We start from the raw sequence: 21985 nt of genomic DNA, 5'->3' as shown, positions 1-21985 counted from the left end.
AAAGGGCTAATATCCACAATCTACAATGAACTCAAACAAATTTACAAGAAAAAAACAAACAACCCCATCAAAAAGTGGGCGAAGGACATGAACAGACACTTCTCAAAAGAAGACATTTATGCAGCCAAAAAACACATGAAAAAAATGCTCATCATCCCTGGCCATCAGAGAAATGCAAATCAAAACCACTATGAGATATCATCTCACACCAGTTAGAATGGCAATCATTAAAAAGTCAGGAAACAACAGGTGCTGGAGAGGATGTGGAGAAATAGGAACACTTTTACACTGTTGGTGGGACTGTAAACTAGTTCAACCATTGTGGAAGTCAGTGTGGCGATTCCTCAGGGATCTAGAACTAGAAATACCATTTGACCCAGCCATCCCATTACTGGGTATATACCCAAAGGACTATAAATCATGCTGCTATAAAGACACATGCACACGTATGTTTATTGCGGCATTATTCACAATAGCAAAGACTTGGAACCAACCCAAATGTCCAACAATGATAGACTGGATTAAGAAAATGTGGCACATATACACCATGGAATACTATGCAGCCATAAAAAATGATGAGTTCATGTCCTTTGTAGGGACATGGATGAAATTGTAAACCATCATTCTCAGTAAACTATCGCAAGAACAAAAAACCAAACACCGCATATTCTCACTCATAGGTGGGAATTGAACAATGAGATCACATGGACACAGGAAGGGGAATATCACACTCTGGGGACTGTTGTGGGGTGGGGGGAGGGGGGAGGGATAGCATTGGGAGATATACCTAATGCTAGATGACGAGTTAGTGGGTGCAGCGCACCAGCATGGCACATGTATACATATGTAACTAACCTGCACAATGTGCACATGTACCCTAAAACTTAAAGTATAATAATAAAAAAAAAATAACAATACCAATTACAATGATCAGCACATTATATTTGGTCAACATTTGCTCTCTACAGGGAAGTCCACTATGATTAGAAAACTAAGGTATTTTATTTTGCATCCTGAACTTTTTTCATTATACCAGACTTACTGTGCCTATCTCATAGCACTGTATGTATGCATAAATTGGGTGCAGCTATTCGACAACTTTCAAACTTTCAATAACACACATTAGTATTCAAAATACTCAGATATTTTTACCCTGAAGAATGACCAAAATATTGCGGTAACGTTTTTTCCTCAATTTTTGAGGCTAGAATTTCATTTGAGCCTAAAAACAAGTCAATTCCATTGGCCACTGATGTTTCTCTTATTTTAAACAAGACTTTAATAAAATGTCAAGCCCTTTTCATGAAAACTTTTCTATCATGTAATGCCTTTCAAAACTCATACTGATCATGATTTTATATTGATTGCTCAGTCATCATTATAAACATAACATATATTGCTATGATTTCACAGGCTAATATGGCTCACAGAGCTACTTGCCCAAACTCAATAGCTCCAAACTACTAAAGTTTTATAGTGCCTATATACCTGGGTTTTTTTATAGTTTAATGTTTTTTCTACATCCTCCTTCTCTGTCAGCTATCACTTCTTGGGACTGTTGGACTTGCCTCAGTAGCAGCCTTCTCATTATAGTTCCAGAAATCAGATAACCCAACTTGTTAAGATTATTTCTAGAGTAAAAGTAATTTTGTGGCATCTATGTCAGTTATTCAGAAGACACTGTTTAACTTAATTTTTTTGTTACATTTTAGATACTTGAAATCATCAGAAAAGGAAGTTCTAGATAAGTGAAATATTTTGTGGTATATTACAAATTACTAATGAAATTAAATGCAAAATACAATATAGAAGAGTAAGGAAAATGAGTGTTAATTAGGCTGAGCAAAAGCCCGGAGGAACTTTCCAAACTCATCTGTGTTTGGTTGTGTGAACAGTTTTCAAAGTATTCCTCTTATCTATGCTGCGTGTGAAAGTGTACACACACTTAAGTATAATATGAGCATGCACAGACGATTTCAATAACATAAACACAAGTTCATATTAGTTGAATATTAGTAAACATTTACAAATACAAAGTGAACTATGATCATGCAGTCTCAGTTTGGTAAACTGTGTAAACCCAGTTGGTAAAATCACACAGGGAGGCAATAATGGATCCTATGATTGTTAGATATTCTAAGTAAGTGGGCAACTTGTCCTCTGTGCTTGAGAAAAGTGAATGGATGTTAAGGTGTTACTGGAAATTTTTAAATACTACTAAGGCAAAAAGATTTTGGTGACAGGTTTTGAGGCAGAGGTTGTCTGATTAAATATTTACATGGCAGAGGAGAGGATAAGGTGTAGCTACAGAAGCTTGGCACTTGTCTGTTTGAAGGCAGTTTTTATCATAAACATACATGAGTCAACAGAGAATGTGTCAAATATCTAATTCCTTAAGTCGCACGCTATAGTGTATTCCAATACTAAACTTCTCATTACAAGAAAATATTCCCATTATTTAAATATTTTGCTATATTTTTAATATGATACACAATTAAGACAATACCTATAGCATTTTGGAGCTTCAGCATATAGCATAGAGTAAGTAATGCCCTGAGAGAGTAAGCCTCAATGAATACTTGGTGATAAGTTTAAGCATGTATCCATTGTTGCCTCTGTGCCAGGTACGAGTACTTGAAATAATGATGATGAAAGTTAGGAAAAAGAGATTGGCTGTCCTGAGCTGCCGTTCATACCCCTTTGCCTGGTTTCTCTAGTGACACAAGCTTGTGAATTCCCTGGGTCTGGCCCAAGGTGCAACTTGTAGGTTTAGAAGTTTAGTGCAACTTGTACGTTTACATACGTGTTATGAACTGTGTGTCTGTGTCCCACACCCACCCCTAAAAATGTCACATGCTGAATCTCTAACCCCCAGTTGTGATGGTATTCGGAAATGGGGCCTTTGGGAGGTAACTGAGGTTAAATGAGGTAATAAGGATGGGGCCCTCATGATGGGATTAGTGTCTTTATAAGATGAAAAAACAGAGAGAGTCTGCTCTCTCTCTCTGTCATCCTGCTTGCGCACAAAGAAGAGGTCACAGGAGCATACAATGAGATGGCAGCCACTTCAGGACAAGAGAAGAGGTCTCAAAATGAAACCTACCTTGATTTTGGACTTCCCAGCCTCCAGCGTTGTGAGAATTAAATGTCTTTTGTTTCAGCCACCCAGTGTGTGGGGTTTTGTTATGGCAACACCACCACCTTACCTGTGGGTAAGCAAACTAGCCCATATTGGGATCAGAAGTCATTTTGCCCACCATGTTCTAGACAGTTAGCTAACTGGATCAAAACATCAGCTTTTAAATACAGAGAGGAAGAAGCAAGGAATTTCCCTCCCTAGATTTTATAAGTAGAAAAGTAAACCATCTGAGGATGGTTTTTCCGCTTAGTTGAATAGTGAATCAATAAAAACATGTGGGCGGGCACACTGATTCTCACCTGTCATCCCAGCACTTTGGGAGACCGAAGCAGAAGGATCACTTGAGCCCAGGAGTTAGAGACCAACTTGGGCAACAAAGTAAGACCACATCTCTACAAAAAAAAACTTTAAAAATTAGCCTGGCATGATGGCACATGTCTGTAGTCCCAGCTACTTGGGAGGCTGAGGCAGGAGGATCTTTTGAGCCCAGGAGGAAGGCTTCAGGGAGCCACGATCACTCCACTGTGCTCTAGCCTGGGCAACAGAGCAAGATTTTATTGAAATTTTATTTTAATAAAAATTAAAACTTGTGAATCTGCCTATAGGTCGATGCTATTTGACGAGGACATGATTTCATCACTGATTAGACCAAATCTCCTAAATATCTCTGAACCTAATGATTTGGCCATTGAAGAAAGAGCAACGACCTAGTTGCGAAAATCAGTTTATTAAAAAGGCTCTTCTGTTAATTAAGTAAAGATGTTTTTGCTGATCATTTTTAGTAAAAGTAGTTTTATTAAAGTACTTTTAAAGCCTGGCAGGTACTTTTAAAAATCAGTAGCAAAAAAAGTATCTGTTATTGGGAAACCACACTAAAGAATAATGATGCTAATTCTAGGTTATTTATAGCTATAGAGCCACATTCTTGTACTATCCAGTGCTTGGTCAAATTGCCTTATCCCAATATTCTTAATTAATAATCACAGTTTATGTTTGATGAGAATAAATACCTGAGTTACTAACATAAGGACAAAAACTTATGAGTAATTAAAATGGTCAACATTGGAATAAAATGCAAGGCATACACAATATAATTTTTACACTATGTAGCAAACTGAATAACTTATGGTAAGTTATAGTTCTGAATTTATTTTAATAACTAAACAATAAGGGGTGAAAAATTTTCTTATCACTGGACAACCATTTGCAGAGAATGTGATGGAAGGGGATTAAAACGTAAAGTACAGGGTTAAACTGATGATCTTTTATAGTCTCTTCTCATCCTGAGATTCTTTCTATGAAATAAGAATTTAAAAGAATTATTCTATCTACAAGTAAGAAGGGTAAGAATGTGTCCAGAACTCTGATCTTGGTTATTGCTATTGTCTAAATGTTCACACCCCCTCAAAGTTTGTATGTTGAAACCTAACCCCGAAGGTGACAGTATTAAGAGGCAGAGCGTGTGGGAGGTGATTAGGTTGTGAGGGCTCCTGCCTCATAACTTGGATTAATTCTTTTATAAAAGGGGCTTGCACAAGCTTGGGTGCCCGTCCACTACATGAGGACACAAGAAGAAGGTGCCATCTATGAGGAATGGACCTTCATCAGACACTAAATCTACTGATGCCTCCATCTTGGACTATCCAGCCTTCAGAACTGTGAACAATAAATTTCTATCATTTAAGAGTTCCCAGTCTAAAATATTTTGTTATAGCAGCCTAAATGGACTAAGACAATCAAACATTATCTAAATCTTTTTCAAAATAAACATTGGATTAATTAAGAAGCATATCAAAAAGGAAAAAATTGTTAAGTTGCTTCTACCCACATGCATTTCGTTTGAACAAGAAAAAATAAAATAAAATGTTATTTAGATAAAGAGGGAATGCCACAATTTTAAATTTCAGTTGTTTTGAAAATGGTTATTTGAAATCCACCATTGGTAAGATTCCAGACAATAAGTCAGTACAGTCCTTTGCACACAGTAGACATGTATGCATGTGAGTATGTTTGTTTAGCTAAGTGAGTTCAATCTAGTTCTCAATTTCAAATCTGATAAACATAAGAGAAAAAGTATATGAAGCAAAACTTTCTGCTTAATGCAATACATTTTAGCATTCCTAAATAGGTCAGGTAAGATTCAGGATTCACTTGGAAAAGAAAAGTGCATGACAGAATTAAAACAAAACAAAACAAAAAACCTCTAGCCAGGCATGCTAATGCATGCCTGTTATCCCAGCTACTTGTAAGGTTGAGGTGGGAGGATCTATTGAACTCAGGAGTTCAAGGCTGCAGTGAGCTGTAATTGTGCCACTGCACTCCAACCTGGGCGACAGAGCAAGACTGTTTCTAAAAGGAAAAAAAGAAAAAGTCTCTGCAAATTAAACAAGCTCAATTTTATATTTTTGAAAAGTATATTGGACAATGATTTTAAGAATTATATATATAATGAATATATACTCAGAATTTAATCTTAAGTACCAAACTATTTTACTCAGCACCCAAAGGTATTCTAAACTTACTCAAATCCTAGGAGTTATATTCAAAGACTCAAAGACAAAGATTCTGTGTAAGTGTCTGTGTGTTTGCAAGTGTGTAAGTATGCAAAATTGACCTCGGAACATTTTTGTTTCTGTGATCACATAGATGTTTTCCCCCCAAAAAATTGAGCAAAATGTTTGAGTCAATAGCCCTATACCACTGGAAACAATAATAAAATACTACTCAGTGAAATGTGCTTGGAATTAAATCAAATCATTAAAAAAATAAAATGATAGTTAATACTTGCTGAAATCCTGTATACAAAACACATATGGCTGGGCATGGTGGCTCAAATTTGTAATCTCAACACTTTAATGCCAAAGCGGGAGGATCATTTGAGGCCAGGAGTTTGAGACCAGCCTGGTCAATGTAGCAAGACCCTATCTCTACTTCAATTAAATAAAAAATACAAAAGCATATATACAGATACAGTAAGAGTAATAGCTAATTTATGTTTTAATTTTTATGGAATTATTTTTAAGAGGTTTACATTATAAAAGAATCTGCATGGCCAGGTGCAGCGGCTCAGGCCTGTAATCCCAGCACTTTGCGAGGCCGAGGCAGGTGGATCAAACGAGGTCAGGAGTTCGAGACCAGCCTGACCAATATGGTGAAACCCCGTTTCTACTAAAAATACAAAAATTAGCCGGGCGTGGTGGCACGTACCTGTAGTACCAGCTTCTATGGAGGCTGAGACAGGAGAATTGCTTGAACCCAGGAGACAGAGATTTCAGTGAGCTGAGATCACGCCACTGCACTCCACCCTGGGTGAGAGAGCCAGACATCTCAAAAAAAAAAAAAAAAAAAAAATCTGCACTTGTACTGAATTTCTGCTGTTTTGAACACCATTCACAAAATCATTTATCATAATTGAATCAATTATTTATTGGCATACTAGTCCACAGTATAACTCCCCATTATTAAAAAATAATAAGATAAATTTGAACCCTGGCAGAATCAATGACTTAAGTGTGTCAAGAGAGAAGAGAATATGGCCTTTGAAACTACCAGAAAGAACAGACCAAACCAGAAATAAGGCCTGCAATTGCTGAATTTTACAGTGTACTTGATTATAGATCACTAAAATTCTTTAAACATAATGCCCTGAACTATTCCCTTTTTACAGCCTTTTAGCAAGTAGTTATTTATTCAAGAAATACATATTGAGTGCCTACTCTGTGTTTTGCCCCAGGGCAGTCACTGGACTCTGCTTACACTACATGATGGCCAGAATGAGTGTTGCAGCCTTGGTTCCTAAGGAAAATAACCAGACTCTTCTTTTAAAAGTCATATTCATAAATTTTATTCATTTTTAGGAAAGGACATATCTAAAATTACTAATCAGAGAATTCACCCTATTGTCCTCATACAAAAGCTGGATTTTGTCAAGGAGAAAAAGACTCTTTCTTGAAAAAGATTACAGAATTCTTTGTCCTAAAAATGTAGCACCTCATACATAGAATGTATAGCATAAAATAATGTGGCTTTCAACACACGATCATTCATAATTTGTGAAGTGTCTTCCCTATGCATACATGAAAAGTCCATATTTTGAGTATTAGTTAAATAAAAACTTGAGATCTTAAAATGTCTCAGCTTCCCTATTTCTAAACTAGGTTTATTTCATAGAACAAACTATTTCTCCCATTTTTAAATAATACACATTGTAATTGTTATTTCTTAAAGCAGTAAAACAGTTATTAGTTTTGTTTATAATGCTTGCTTTTTCTTCTGATTTGTAATTCTTCAAAAACCTAAACTAAATGTCCCAGACCCAACAGAGAACACAATACAAACATTGAGGGCATGAGCTGAATGGATCCATCTCAGAGTAGTACAAACTGTGTTGTAACTTTCTGTCTCTATTCTGATACTAATTGCTTTACCATCTACCTTTATCTATGCAATTTCACACTTAATACACAACCAGCATCCTATTAGATTCTTCTTAGAGTAGGACCCTGAGAATAAGTCCATTAAGAAGTCACATGTTATTTATAATACCTGTTTGAAGGTTTAAAGTGTGTCTAATTTTTAAGAAGGCAACAAAATTTTCCTACAGATGAAACTCATCACCATGTAAAGAAGAGTATATACTTGGCATTGAAGTGCCCATCTAGTTTCAAAACTGTACCTATACATTTTTAAATGGATGAAAATCTCCTGATTTTGAAAAATGTTGAAATGCTATTGACAGGGTTCAAGTCCAGGCATAACCTATGAAGTGATCTCACTACCGTAAGCAGAGCTGGTTTTCTCTGTGATTTAGATGATACACCGCCCTGTTTCCGGTCTCTGTTAGCCGTAAGCACAATTGGCATCGTTCCCGTGAATCCAGAGGCAAATCTGGGCGTATTTTAGGGGAGTGATGCGAACAGCAACGTTGTAGTCCTTCTGAACCCCGTGGACATCCACCCACTGGTGGCCTGAGTAGACCGCAATGATTTTGCGCTTCCAATTCTTTTTGTCTGGATCTTTCAGACGCAGATAGACCCCCGAACCGGTGGAGCCCGACTCAGCATCGCAGTATTGGTAAAGGAGATCATTGGATTCGTCGGACACACTGCAAAACCGATAGACCAACTGATCAGCCCTATCGTTATCAAATCCTGAGAAGTGGATCATTCCACCAGGCATTTTCTTGATCGTTGGGCTGATTCCAAGTTCCATGTATTTCTTTTTGTGAGCACGCTTCAGCTCCAGAAGAGCATAGTCATAGTCCAAGGCAGCGTCCCCCATGCCTCCTCGTGCCCAGCCCTTCGGAATGTGGGTATTCTTGACCCGGGTCCACTGAAAGGAAGGCCTCCCTTCGGCAATCCTCTGACCCCGGCCAGATTGTTTTCTTCTTCTCCCACCCTTCGCTCTCTCCTGCAGATGCTCTCTGGTACCCTCTCTTTGGTCACCACCACTAGCTTCTCTCCTGCTCCTCTTAGAACCTCGACGTTTCTTGCCTCCACTTTTATTCCTCATCTTCAACAACCCTACCCTTAGCTTTTTACTCCCTTTGACATAGTCCTTTCCGTCATGAACACAGTGGGCAGCAGTTAGAACATGCTGAGGGGAAATGAGAATGCCACTACAGCCCGTGGAAAGCTTCACAGCTGTGCTGAAAGGGAAATTGGTTAAGAACCTTTTGTCCAAGATGCTGAACCTGCTGTCGATGCCATACACCTGTCTCTTTCTCCTAACAGATACTCCCTTTGTGGTGATATTTTGAGTCGGCTCAAGAACCAAATCTTGAACTTTCACCCTGGTTAAGGTTCGGGTGCCATTCTCAAAGACAGTCTCATAGGAAAGATAATCCTCCAATTCAGAAAGGCTGGGAGTTGGGAGTTCTTTCTGGCATTCGATGCCACACACTGTATTTACCATCATCTTAGCATCTGCCTCAAATGCGGGGCTGGTGAGATGGAAAGTCCTTTCACTGACAATCCGGGGTACCTTTCTCAAGTGCCACATAAAATCCCATTCCATTTCAGATCCATCAATGAGGGTCCACCCAGGGGTGAAAAATATCAACCAAAGTAGCATATTTTCCATTTTGATCTTCTAATTTTGTCCTTAAAAATAGAAAAAGAGAGAGGTTTACAATGTTTCCTTTTTAAATCTTACTTATCCATTTCATTTAGCCCTTGGATCCTAAATGTACCTTCACCACAAAGAGGTGTCCTCATTTTCACCTTACCTAGATTTTATTGAGATTAGATAAACACTGGTAAGTGGGCTCACACAGACTTCCAAAATCAGTAAGTTGTTTTCCATCCAAACTTCCCTCCACCAGCCGTAATCCACCTCGCTCCCACCCCAACCTGTCATCTCCACCTCTATCTCCCCTAATAGCCTCGTGCCTGAGAGAGTAGAATACGGTAGTAGGTTGGAATCCTCTGTCGGCTAAGCCACACTCTCCTCGTTAGATATCCTACAACTTTTTATCCAGATGATTTAGAAATAAAGATAAAAGCAAATGTGCTGCAGTCTTTTCCCACACTTAGCTACTTAAAAACAGGGATCATAACTTCTCCATCTCTAGACTGTAACTGCCTAGCACAGAGCTCAAAAAACTGCTCATTGGATACAGTGAATGTCCATGAACCAGGATTCGCAGCCCAAACTGATGTGAAGGTGCAATGCAAATTCTTGGATAATGTTTTAAAGCAGTAAGAGTATTAGCAATAAATAAATTGCTAATTAATCTTCTATTGATCTGCTTTGATTTGTATAGAATGCCTGGCCATAAAAAGAAAATATATAGCACAGGCCATTTTATGCTAAAGTAACAAAAATGTACCATGTATTTTTAAAAAACAAAGTTGTGCTTGAAACCACCCTCTAAGCAAAGCTCCATACAAAATGCCTTATGGTGGGACTTTACTGCATATTTAAATTATTTCTAAGAATTTATGAAGTACAGGCTATTTGGGGGGGACATGATAATGGTTAGATATAGTTCCTTTTCACCATAGGTCTCACCAACTAAGACCAGTGTTCTTGTGTTATTTAAATATTGTTAAAGGTGCCAGTACATAATAAATTATATAATACCTCTCCTACTATTCACATCTTCTTGCCCTCTTTTTCTTTTCTTGAGGCTCACTGGCATGTACATGTATCTATTTGGTGGAACTGATATGTATCAGCCATCTTTGCTTGGAGGTGGGTATAGTAGGAGCACGCTGGAGCAGCAATTTTGAACCTCTGTGTCGCTAGTATTTGCCAACTATGCTCCAAGTCATTTTTAACTAATAGTTAAAATATCAAGACTTAAGCAAATGATTTGTACTTTGTATAAAGCAGAGGCAATGCAGCATTCGCTTATTCCTACAATACCTTCATCCTCAATGCTTTCTGATAAGCTTTATTTTATTTATTTATTTTTGCATGGAAAAGAAAGCACATTAGCAATGGCCCACAGCCATTGTACCACAGGGTACACCCACAGGATGTGTGCACTGGCACAAAAGGCAAAAGTCAACCCTGATGCAAAGTTCAATATCGGTATCCCTTGATACAACATAATTTATGTTGCCATATACAAATACAATAATTTTATTAACAAACTAAAACATTCTTTTGATGAAAAATGTATGCTACATTAACCTATTTATTGTTTAAATGTGATATATTAATTAAAACATAACATAATTAATTTGAACCATTATACATTTGGAAATATTAGGCAGGCTGGGTGTGGTAGCTCACACCTGTAATCCCAGCACTTTGGGAGGCTAAGATCGGAGGATTGCTTGAATACAGGAATTCAAGACCAGATTGGGCAACATACTGAGACCTCATCTGTACAAAAAAAACTTTTAAAAAATTAGTCAGGCATGGTGGCACACGCCTGTAGTCCCAGCTACTCGGCAGGATTGCTTGAACCCAGGAGGTCAAGGCTGCAGTAAACCATGATCATGGCACTGAACTCCAGCCTGGGCAACAAAGTGAGACCCTGTCGAAGAGGAGAGGAGGAGGGGAGGTGAGGGGAGGGAAGGAGAAGGCAGGGGAGGGGAGGGGAGGAAATCTGCATTTACATCACAATATTTTCTAATAGTCACCGCTGCAAAACAGTAATTATATCATCAAGGATTTTGTAGAGTAGAGCCACTTAGTATTTTATTTTGTCTTCTATGCAATTTTTCTCAATAGTATTTCATCAAGTTTATTTAATTAGAATGAAAAAGGCTCACAACTCAGTAACTCTACTGAGCGCTTGAAATTGTAGTTCCCAGGATGAAAATTTATGTCCTTGGCTGAAAAAAAAAGTGAAAATCAAAGAGTTATTTGCTGCTACTTAGCTTATCAACAAACCAAAATAGATAAAAATGATATATATCATTATGTATATTTTTAAATCTACTTGATTCTCAGCAAAATTTCAATCAAGGGAGTTGTTTTGGTGTGGGAAACTTTTTCTTAACTGCTTTTTCATTTAGCTCTTTATGACAACAGCTGTCCACTGTGTACTTAATATGTGATTACATCAAAGCTTGAAAGTCAGCCAAATATCCACGTCAAGAGACACAAAGTATCTCATTTGGTATATCTTAACGCTTGGTACTAATGATCTGAGGAGCAATACAGTTGTGAAAGGCATTCCTGGGCAAAATAAAGGATGTCTGAATAGTGTTACTGTGATATTTTTTCCCCAGTTAGGTTTATCCTGTGCCATAATTCTGTAGCCAGACTTTTAAGAAAGCCTCATCAGAGTTGAATTGTATTTAAGTATAATTTTATTTCTGGCTATGTAGATGACACTGGTTTATAAAGCTATTGTTCTAGTCAAAGGCCTTGGACAATACTTTGGAAATTTTCAATGCTATTTGAAACCATGCTTGGTACAAAGCAATGATTTGACTTATCAGATGACAATACCAATGATATAGGCATGGTTTTCCTGCTCTGTGTTCACGTTCACATTCTCACAGCAGTTATGAATGGTGGTTGAGAGCCCATATCTTGGTTGCTCGCCAAAAGGAAACACCAGACCAGGGGTTCTCAAAGGACAGTCCCTACACTAGTAACTTCAGCATTACCTGGAAACTTGTTAAAAATGCTAATTCTCAGGGCCTGCCCCAGACCTACTGTTAGAAACTCTCCTGAAACGGTGGTGGAGAGTAACTCCCAGCTAGGTTTAACCAGCCCTCCAGATGACTTTGACACTCAATAAAGTTAAAGAACCACTACAGTAGCCAAGGCTCTGGTGTAGCAACATGAGTCATACCCCAGAAGGTGGTCTTCCCAAGGATGATGGCTTACCCGGGTTTTAAATGACATCTGCTTCATCTCTGTGTACAAAATTAATTTATTCTGACTTTATGCTTTTACTATGTTAGCAACTGACAATATCAAATCACTCAGCCAATTAATAAAAAACAAACATAACTTATTTTTATTTTTATTTTTAATTATTTTTTGAGAGTCAGTCTGGCTCTGTCACCAAGCTGGAGTGCAGTGGTGTGAACTAGGATCACATAGTGATCCTATGTGCATCATATGTCTCAAAAAAGTGAAATTCATAAGGTTTATATGTAATGCCTCCAATATCTCATACTACACATCATTCAATGGCGTTGGTTCACCAGCCCTGCCTGGTGCCCTTTGAGGGAGCTCTGTGCAGTGTACCACAGGAATAAAAACCATGCCCACATCTACCCTTGGGTATGGGAAGGGCAGAGCTTTGTAATATGACCTCAGAATCACAGTAATAAGAGGACATGGATTTAGTTAGCCTAATTTGGCCTGTAATTTAAAATTGGGCAAATGTTTAAGGACACTTTCTTTTGGAAAATCTAAGTTTGTCTTGTGGTAAAATGTCAATGTGGCATAAATGATAGCTCTTACTGATAGAGCAATCCACAGTTTGTTCAGCGGAGACATCTACATATGCCCATTATCCAAAAAGGACTAACTCATTGATCTAAAAAGACACAGTCCCAGTTGAACGGGCAGCTATAATATTTTGAAAGTCTAACATCCCTTGGCTTCCCCATCCCCCTCATTTTTCCTGTCTTCCAACATAATTGTGACCTCCACTGTCCATTTCCAGATGGCTTGCACTTGGGGCTTCAAATTCCAATTTTGGTTAATGAAAGCAAAGTTGCAGTGATTGCTGCCCACCACTGTGAGTCAGCATACACACAGCTGATTATGGGCTGGATCCTGAAGACAGATTGAGTAGAAGGGAATTAAGGAAGAAGTAAGAATATCTGTGTATGTAGATGAACTCTTACTGATGGAAGAGATGTAATTACACATTTGTACCCAATCTATTAATAGAAGTGACCACACTTAACTACGAGATCACTTACTATTACCCTTTTGTTATTTGTTTATAGTTTCTTAGAAATGTGATTGCTGACAGCGTTGAGAATATTTGTGTATCTGTACCAGCATAGTGGTTATGAGTGCAAACCAAGGAGTGGGAAGACTTGGGTTCAATTCTCTTTTCACCACTTATGAGGCACGTGCATGTGGGCAGTTCATTAACTCTCGAAGTTTCACTTTCCTCATCTGCAAAGTGGGGATAATATTACAGTAATTTCGACTTCATAACATTGTTATGGAGATTAAATGAGATGATACATGCAAAGAATTACTACTGAGCCCAGAGGATAGTAAGCAGTTAACACATGTTATTTTATAATTATTATCCTACCTTAATTGGTGAATTTGTATCACTTCAAAACAGGTTGTTATATAAGCCAAAATTAGAGATCTTGTAGTTTTCTAAAAAGTCAGTTTTACAGTCAAATTTTTTTTATTTCAAGATAGTTTCCAACTCACTCTAAAATTCGCTTTTTCTTTGTTTTGTTTTTTGTTCAAGGACAGCTTCACTTCAGAGACTTCCCAAATGAATGCTTTCCTAATTACTCATTTCTATGAATATCCATGGCTCTGTAATATATTTTTCTCATTGCTATTAAACTTAAGTGTGATTAAACATTATGCAGCCACAAAACACTTAAATTGCATTTTCTGTGTCTTATTTATAGCCTGGATCTACACTGGGAATTTTGGAACTGCATCAGACCCTCAGCCTAAAAAGAAACAGAGTCTATGTCAACATAATTACTGTAAGGGAGTGATCTACAATGAAAGAAAAACAACTTTTTGAGTGAGTCTATCTAGAGTATATAGAATCCTATGATGAAATGACGTTATACCTTAAGGCTCAGTTTCTCTTTTGTGTTTTGTTTTTTACCCTAGAAGTTTATAGTCTAGCTTAGATAGAGCAGACAAACTAATGAAAGATTAGATGGCTGCCCACTATATTAATATTTCAAATCAATTATTTTTCCTGTCTATGAGAAAGCAAAGATGCTGACTTACCATTGAAGGACCTGCATTGAATTGCTTTCCCTCACTAGGTGACAGATTCACAATTACTTATGCCTTTCTTTTCACCTGGTTCCTTGTAATGTCTAGTGAGGTACTTGTCCATATTTATGTACATAGCATGTTGCCATGGGACACAACTTTGCATTGATCCATCAAACAGTTCCTGGGAGGCTGCTGTGGGTCAGGAATTACTCAGTCATATCAATGACCCCGTAGGGCCAACGCCACCCTCTACCTTAGTGTGTATGTTAGTACACACCAATGATTGCATGACCACCTTTTAAAACTTGGCTGTCCTCTATTTAGCCATCTGCAATCCCAACCACCTGTCCTTCCTAACACCACTGGCTCTGTTTACAGGCATACCTAAATGTGAAGACGTGCCCTCATCTCCTCCTCTACTTTCATCCTCCACCTACTCAGGATTGACACACAACAGGGAGACACTGGGGCCTGGCCAGATGATTCTGAATAACTGCAGAGAGAAATGGCTTAGGCAAAAGGCCACAGCAGGAGAGGGGTAGAATTACAAGTGACATAAACAGGAATAAAGCAAGCACTAAAGAAAGCGGTGATGTTTTGGATGACAATTGTAAAAACTTTCATAGTCAGTTTTATTTGGGGGAACAGATGCTGAGGAGAAGGAGTATCTTATGAAATCTAATTCCTGATCCACTGAGGCGCTCCCTGACAGCAGCACTGCATGGAGGTAACATTTAATTTAGAGAGTGTATGAGAAAATAACAGTGTCTGTAACGTAATAAAAAAGGGGAGTAAGAACTAGGGTGTTTCAATGATTATGGGGGCAGTGGGCTTTGAAGCCAAATCAACCTTAAGTACACTTGCCACTTGTTACATTGTGATCTTGTGAAGGTTACCTAATCTCTCTAGACATTATTTCCCACATTTATTAGATAGAGATAATATTTGAGAATATTTTTGTGAGAAACTAATATGATAAGCACAATGCCCAGAGCACAGTAAGCACTCCACAAAGATTAAAGCCAATGTTTTTCATATCAAACAGGGGGAGCCAACACTCAGGTAGATATTTACAAGGTATTTCATACATCTCTAACTGCCTCATTGTGGTATGCCAAATATCCTCATCCCCAGGACCTGTGAATATTTCCCACACACAAGAAAAGAGACTTTACAAATACGATTACATTAAGGATTTTAAGGTGAAGTGGTTATTCTGGATTATCCAGGTGGGTCCAATGCAATCACAGGGGCTCATATAAGAAGGAGGCAGACGGGTTAAGAGCGGGAAGAGCTGCTGGATGGAAGCGGAGGCCAGAGCAATGCAGGATCATGAGCTGAGGAATATGAGTGGCCTCTAGATGCTGAAAAAGGTAAGGAAAATTATTTCCTAGAACTTCCAGAGGGAGGAACATAAATGAAAATGTGTTGTTTTAAGAAAAATATGAAGAAATGCAATTTAAAACTAAAAACAGAAGATCACAATACAACTTTAGATTTCTTTTTTTTTTTTTTTTTTTTGAGACGCAGTCTCTCTCAGTCGCCCAGGCTAGAGTGCAATGGCGTGATCTCGGCTCACTGCAAGCTCCGCCTCCCAGGTTCACGCCATTCTTCAGCCTCAGCCTCCCCAGTACCTGGGACTACAGGCGCCCGCCACCATGCCCGGCTAATTTTTTTTGTATTTTTAGTAGAGATGGGGTGTCACCGTGTTGGCCAGGATGGTCTCGATCTCCTGACATCGTGATCCGCCCATCTCGGCCTCCCAAAGTGCTGGGATTACAGGCGTGAGCCACAGTGCCTGGCCAAAACTTTAGATTTCTGATCTCCAGATGCATAAGATAATAAATTTGTGTTGTTTTAAACCACTGAGTTTTCGGTAATTTGTTACAGCAGCAGTAGGAAACTGCTACACTTACAAAGGTGAAAATCGAGTTTTTACAACAGTCTGCCTGACTGGTTAGAAAGAAAGTAGTAGAGTAGGGAGTGGCGGAGGCTGTGGCTCACACCTGTAATCCCAGCAGTTTGGGAGGCCGAGGTGGGTGGATCACTTGAGGTGAGGAGTTCCAGACCAGCCTGGCCAACGTGGTGAAACCCCGTCTCTGCTAAAAATACAAAAATTAGCCGGGCGTGCTGTTGTGTACCTGCAATCCCAGCTACTGGGGAGGCTGAGGGAGGAGAATCCCCTGAACCGGGAGGCAGAGGTTGCAGTGAGGTGAGATCACGCCATTGCACTCCAGCCTGGGCAACAGAGCGAGACTCCGTCAAAAAAAGAAAAAAGAAGTAGTAGTAGTAGGGAGTGATTAAAAAGTAGAAAAGGGCCGGGCGTGGTGCCTCACACCTGTAATCCTAGCACTTTGGGAGGCTGAGATGGGAGGATCACTCAAGCCCAGGAGTTTGAGAGTAGCCTGGGCAACATAGGGAGACCCTGTCTCTACAAGTGTGGTGGCGCATGCCTGTGGTCCCAGCTACTCTGGGCTGAGTTGGGAGGATCACCTAAGCTGGGAGGTGGACGCTGCAGTGAGCTGTGATTGTGTCACTACACTCCAGCCTGGACAACTAGAATGAGACAGGGCAACCCCGTCTCAAAACAAACAAACAAAAACAGTGGAAAAGAATGTTTCCTTCTGGGACTTAAAATATAAATGAAAATGTGTTATTTTAAGAAATAATATACAGAAATGCAATTTTAAAACTAAAAACAGAAGATCACGATAAAAATTCATAGTGGTAGGATGCAATATTGCTAGAGGAAAAACAAGAATTAGAACAGGATAGATAAATTTGTCTATTCAACAAATGCATACCACCTGCTAACTCTGCCATGCATTTCGAAGCCTTTTTTAAAGAATCTGTCTGATAGTCCTTAACTGTTGAGTTGGACTAGAACATTTCTAAGATTTCTTCCGGCTTTAAAGTTCTAGAGTAAACCACAAATGAGAAAACACAAGTAATTTACTCATCAATGCTTCTCAGGAAGGTTCAATTCCTAGTCACCCAGGGAAGAACTTGCCTGTTATCCATGTTGCTACCACTAGACGGCAAAATTAGCCTGGTGATGGCAAATCTAACGCAGGTATTTAAAATGTTTACACTTACTCAGCTGTGAAATAGATTTTATTTTAAAAGCATGTAAGATTCAGCAGGGGCAAAACTTTTAACTGGCTCATAATATACTAAATGGCTGTGACATAGGGAGACATATGGAATTTATTATATTTAGAAAACCCACCTACCTACAGGCCACAGAGCCCATCCTGATGAACTGAGGGCTGATAATGCTGTCTACAGTCAGACAATTTTCTGGCAGATAGTTTTTCAAAAACAGTTGTAGTGCCAGCACACTTCCAGCATGACCTACAGCACTGTTAACTAGTCCCCCAAATGTGCCACAATTTATTTCAATGCTAAGGAAAATCTTGAACCTGCCAAATATTTCACGTTTATCAAATACTTTATAATCCATTACTAAAGGATAAGCTCTCCACTGATTCTAGGCTGAGAATAAATGGCAAGAAAGTTCATTGACAGTGGGCCAATTTCTATTCAAAATATCATACCATAGCACTATTTTCAAGTTTAGTTTCATAAATGGAGACCAAAAAAATGTCTGCTTAAAAAGTTTGGCAGTACTTGAGGGAAAGGAAGATGGTAAAGTTACACAGTTGATTATTTTACAGTAACCCACAACTTCTGTTTCTCATCACAATAAAAAACAAAACCTCCCTTTGTTTGGGGGCTATTTTTCCATGACCTGTACATCTCAATTTGTGCAATCCTATGGATAAATCAAATTTTGGGTGAATGACATTAAAGGAACCCCAAGAGGACTCTTTCATATGCTGCCTTATGAAGTGCACAGCATATAGCTCTAGACTTATCTGTATTTTTCAAGTTGGCCTTTGAGAGCAAAGAATATCTATAAATAGGTATGCTACTTTTCAGGTTTTAAAGCATCTATGGTCACAATGTTTTTAGCTAACCCACATCAGTTTTACCTATACAAAGCTTAACGTTTTTTAATTATAAAATAATAGCTTGCATACTACTAACTTAACTTTACTGTTTCCTAACCTCTCCATCTCAGATTTCTCATCTGCAAAGTTACCTCGGTGCTAAGGTGAAGTAGCTCCATCCTCCCAAATTCTGAGTCTGATCCTACTGTTAAAATGCAATATGCTTGTTTGATATTTGAGCATTGGGCAGAGGAAAATCATTTACCCAAAGGAGAAAATTAACTCACACTAGCAATTGTTTATTTTAACATCTAATGAACATATACTGTATGCCAAGTATATGCTAAACAGTCTCACATTTTAAAACATGAAAAAGCTTCTTAAAAGCATGCAGTTTTCCCAGCTATCTGGAAGAAAAATGGGGTACAGTATCCACATCCACCACTTCCCTCACTAAAGGAACTCCTCTAATATTTCCTAATAAAAATAAAATTCCATATGATACTTGGCCTCTACCTTCAAGCCTACATGTCTTATTTGGCAGGGATTTTAACATTCTCTCTTCTAAATTATAAACCAGATTCTAAGTATAATTCTCCAGCCAGCAAAATATGACTTTTATAATCCTCTGTGGAGACAAATGTACTTCGGATAAAATAAGAATGAATTTCAGAAGTCAGAAGGGTTAATAAGGGGTGAAAGCCCCCTAGACACAGCATGCAGCTTCTTTTCAAATCAAGGACAGTGTAAAAATGTCAGAGCAATCAAGCGGGAGTGTTTCTACAACTTTTAAAAAAACCTTTTATTATAGAAAATTTCAAGACTACACAAAAGCACAGAGAAAAGTATTAAAAGTTGAGAGAAAAGTACAACCCCCATGTCCACATCACCAGCTTCAACTATTGTCAGTATCTTGCCAATGTTTCATCCACCATCACCACCCCACACACTTTTTTTTTCAGCTAGAGTATTTCAAAGCAAGTCAAAAGCTTTTCTACTTCATTTCGCCGCCTCATTTTCTAAACGTTTTCCTATGCTCCTTTTGCTGACCCCCGTAGCCAAGTTGATAAAAGGGTAGAGGGGAGAGGCTAGCTTTCATAGTAACCCCGCCAAAGAGACTTTTCAGGAATGCGTTTCATACCTTTCTCAATGGCATCTGTTAATCATAAAAATAAAGAGGGTCCCCTCTGGTACTGGTTAAGCAGAAAGAATTCCATTTATATTCCAATGCAAACATTGTTGCTGTTAATATTAAACTGTGCAGAGGCCGGCACACAGAATTGCCTATGGGAAGGGTGGTTAGTTTCTTTGAGGACTGAAAGTGTCAAGTTTGATCCCTTTCTTCAAAGTCCTTCAAAGAAGCTCTCCTCGGGTAGGTCCTGCCTTTCTCAGGGAAATTTCTAAGTTCTAAGGTTGTTGGGTTTGGGGAGCTTCATCTTTACCTGCCAGGCTTGTTTGGTCCCCGAGGGCACTGTCAGCTGAGATCAGAGCTCCCGAGGAGGCGGGCGGGGACGCTGCAGCTGGGAGCCTCTCAGCCAGCCTGAGCCGGAGGCCGCCCCGCCAAGGCCGGGCCACAGCACCCGGAGCTCGCCACTGAGACTGCGGAGGGGGAGAGAGCTGCGCCGCACCACGGCCGGGAGACGGGAGGGGAAAGGGGGCGATGACGAGGGGCGGGCGCGGTGGGATGGAGTAGCGGGAGGGGAGGAGGAGGAGGTGGGCAAGAGGAGACGGAGAGGGAGGGCGGAGAGGGGAGTTCCCTGGAGGAACGGGGCGGACCTGGCCGTGTCTCACCCCAGCATTTCTGCCCCCAAGATGAATTAAGCATTAGGAAAAATTCATGAGTAGGTTCACAGGGGATGCCTGTCCCTGTGATAGTATGCACTCCTTTAACAGTCTCAGTTGTTCAGTTAAGAGTCTCATTCCTCACTGCTTGCTGTTGAGACCTCAGGCATCTAGAAGAACAGAGGGCGTCTCTCCAACCTTATCCCAAGCTAGTCTCCACCGGGGACCTAGCTTCTCTGGATGCACAAGCCTCATGGTTACTCCGACTTGTACCAGGCGCCCAGGCTGCACACGAGGATGGGGACCCCAGGCTGGGACGCCTGGACCCCAGGGAGCATCCTGCGCTGCCTCTAGGGGGAGCGCGTCAGTTTCCGTCTGCAGGGAAAAGGCTGGTTTTCTTCTTTGGGCGAGTAACCTTTAAGGTCCTTTCCCATCTCAGTCCCACCAGCATTCTAACCTCATCCGTTCTCTCGACCTTTTATTCTCCTTTAGGAGAGGGGTGGGGGCCACATGAGAAAGGAGCTTCATTTGTTTAACAACAAATTCTAGTGGGTGACAGGTCTGGGGCAAGATGCACTGATACAACAATGAGAGAATATATAAACAAAAACAAAAACAAAAACAAAAAAAAACTCGGTCCTGGCCCTGAAGCAGGGAGATCAAGTAAGTGCACAAGTACTTACAACACAAGGTCTTAGCATGTCTTGTAACATTTGGTTCGTTAGTAGGTTATTGCGTATCTCAAGTTTCTATGTACTTTTAAAGAGATCATAACATACTTAGCATTGTCCCTCGTTATACTCAACGGACTAGTTCCAGGCCCTCTTCCCCTCAGCGCCCCCATACTAAAATCATCCCATATTCAAGTCCAAGTCCAGCTGTGGGCCCTGGGGAACCCGCGTATGGGAAAAGTCTGCCCTCTGTTTAAGCATTTCTGCCTGAAAATACTGTTTTCTATCCGCTTTTGTGTGAAAAAAAAATCTGTGTATAAGTGGACCTGTGCAGTTCAAATATGTGTCCAAGGGCCAACTATATATACAATTTCATTGCTGTTTTCTCATTTAGCATTGTTAACATAAGCATTTACCCATATATTAAAATCTATTGGTAATTTTTACCAGTTAGAATTAGTTCTGAAGCTCTCTGTCTCACCAATTAGATCATAATAGTCATATGCATCTTTGAATCACCACCATCTACCACAGGGCCTGGCATATAGTAGCTGCTGGATTAGACATGGAACTAAAAAGTTTGCTAGTCAGATGGAGTGTGGAGAAGTCACAGAGAAAGTCCAGAACTCAGAATGGGAATTCCGCCTGACACTAAATAGCTGTGTGCCCTGGGCCTCCGCTTTTTCATCTGTAAATTGAGATGGTTGAGCTGGAGGAGTTCCAAGGCCTGCAGCTCTCAAACATTTTTGGGATTCTAACACTGTATAAATCCAGAAGGATTCACTGTGGACCCAGGTCTGCTTCCTTCACTTTATTCAGCATTCTCCACTAACATCACAGAAAGCAAACTTCCAGGGCTCTCTCATTTTCATGCCCCCCTTCTTGAGCCTTTGACCCCAAGCCCTTTTGTATCCTATTTCTGGATCTATTCCAGGTTGTCTTATCATTAATTTGACTGTTTTCAAAATTTATCGCTTTACTTCATCTGGTCCCGATGCTTCGTATTTACTATTTCTCTAGTTCTAGGTTTCTGGCTTCTTATTTTTAAAAAATTTTAATTCATTAAATTTTTAGAGACAGGG

At 39.5% G+C, this 21985-nt stretch overlaps 1 protein-coding gene across 1 annotated transcript; it reads right to left on the bottom strand.

Moving 5' to 3' along the window:
- Positions 1 to 6958: 6958 nt before the first annotated feature.
- PRSS35 (serine protease 35) lies at positions 6959 to 20255 on the bottom strand. The gene is made up of 2 exons (XM_004044344.5): positions 19893 to 20255; positions 6959 to 9240 (listed from the first exon to the last, which is right to left on the bottom strand). The coding sequence occupies exon 2, from the start codon at positions 9218 to 9220 to the stop codon at positions 7979 to 7981; it is 1242 nt and encodes a 413-aa protein (XP_004044392.2). The 5' UTR covers positions 9221 to 9240; positions 19893 to 20255; the 3' UTR covers positions 6959 to 7978.
- Between the last annotated feature and the right edge of the window lie 1730 nt (positions 20256 to 21985).

This window comes from Gorilla gorilla, chromosome 5 (genome assembly GCF_029281585.2).
Source record: "Gorilla gorilla gorilla isolate KB3781 chromosome 5, NHGRI_mGorGor1-v2.1_pri, whole genome shotgun sequence".
NCBI lineage: Eukaryota > Metazoa > Chordata > Mammalia > Primates > Hominidae > Gorilla > Gorilla gorilla.
This window is presented reverse-complemented; position numbering and strand designations above follow the sequence as displayed.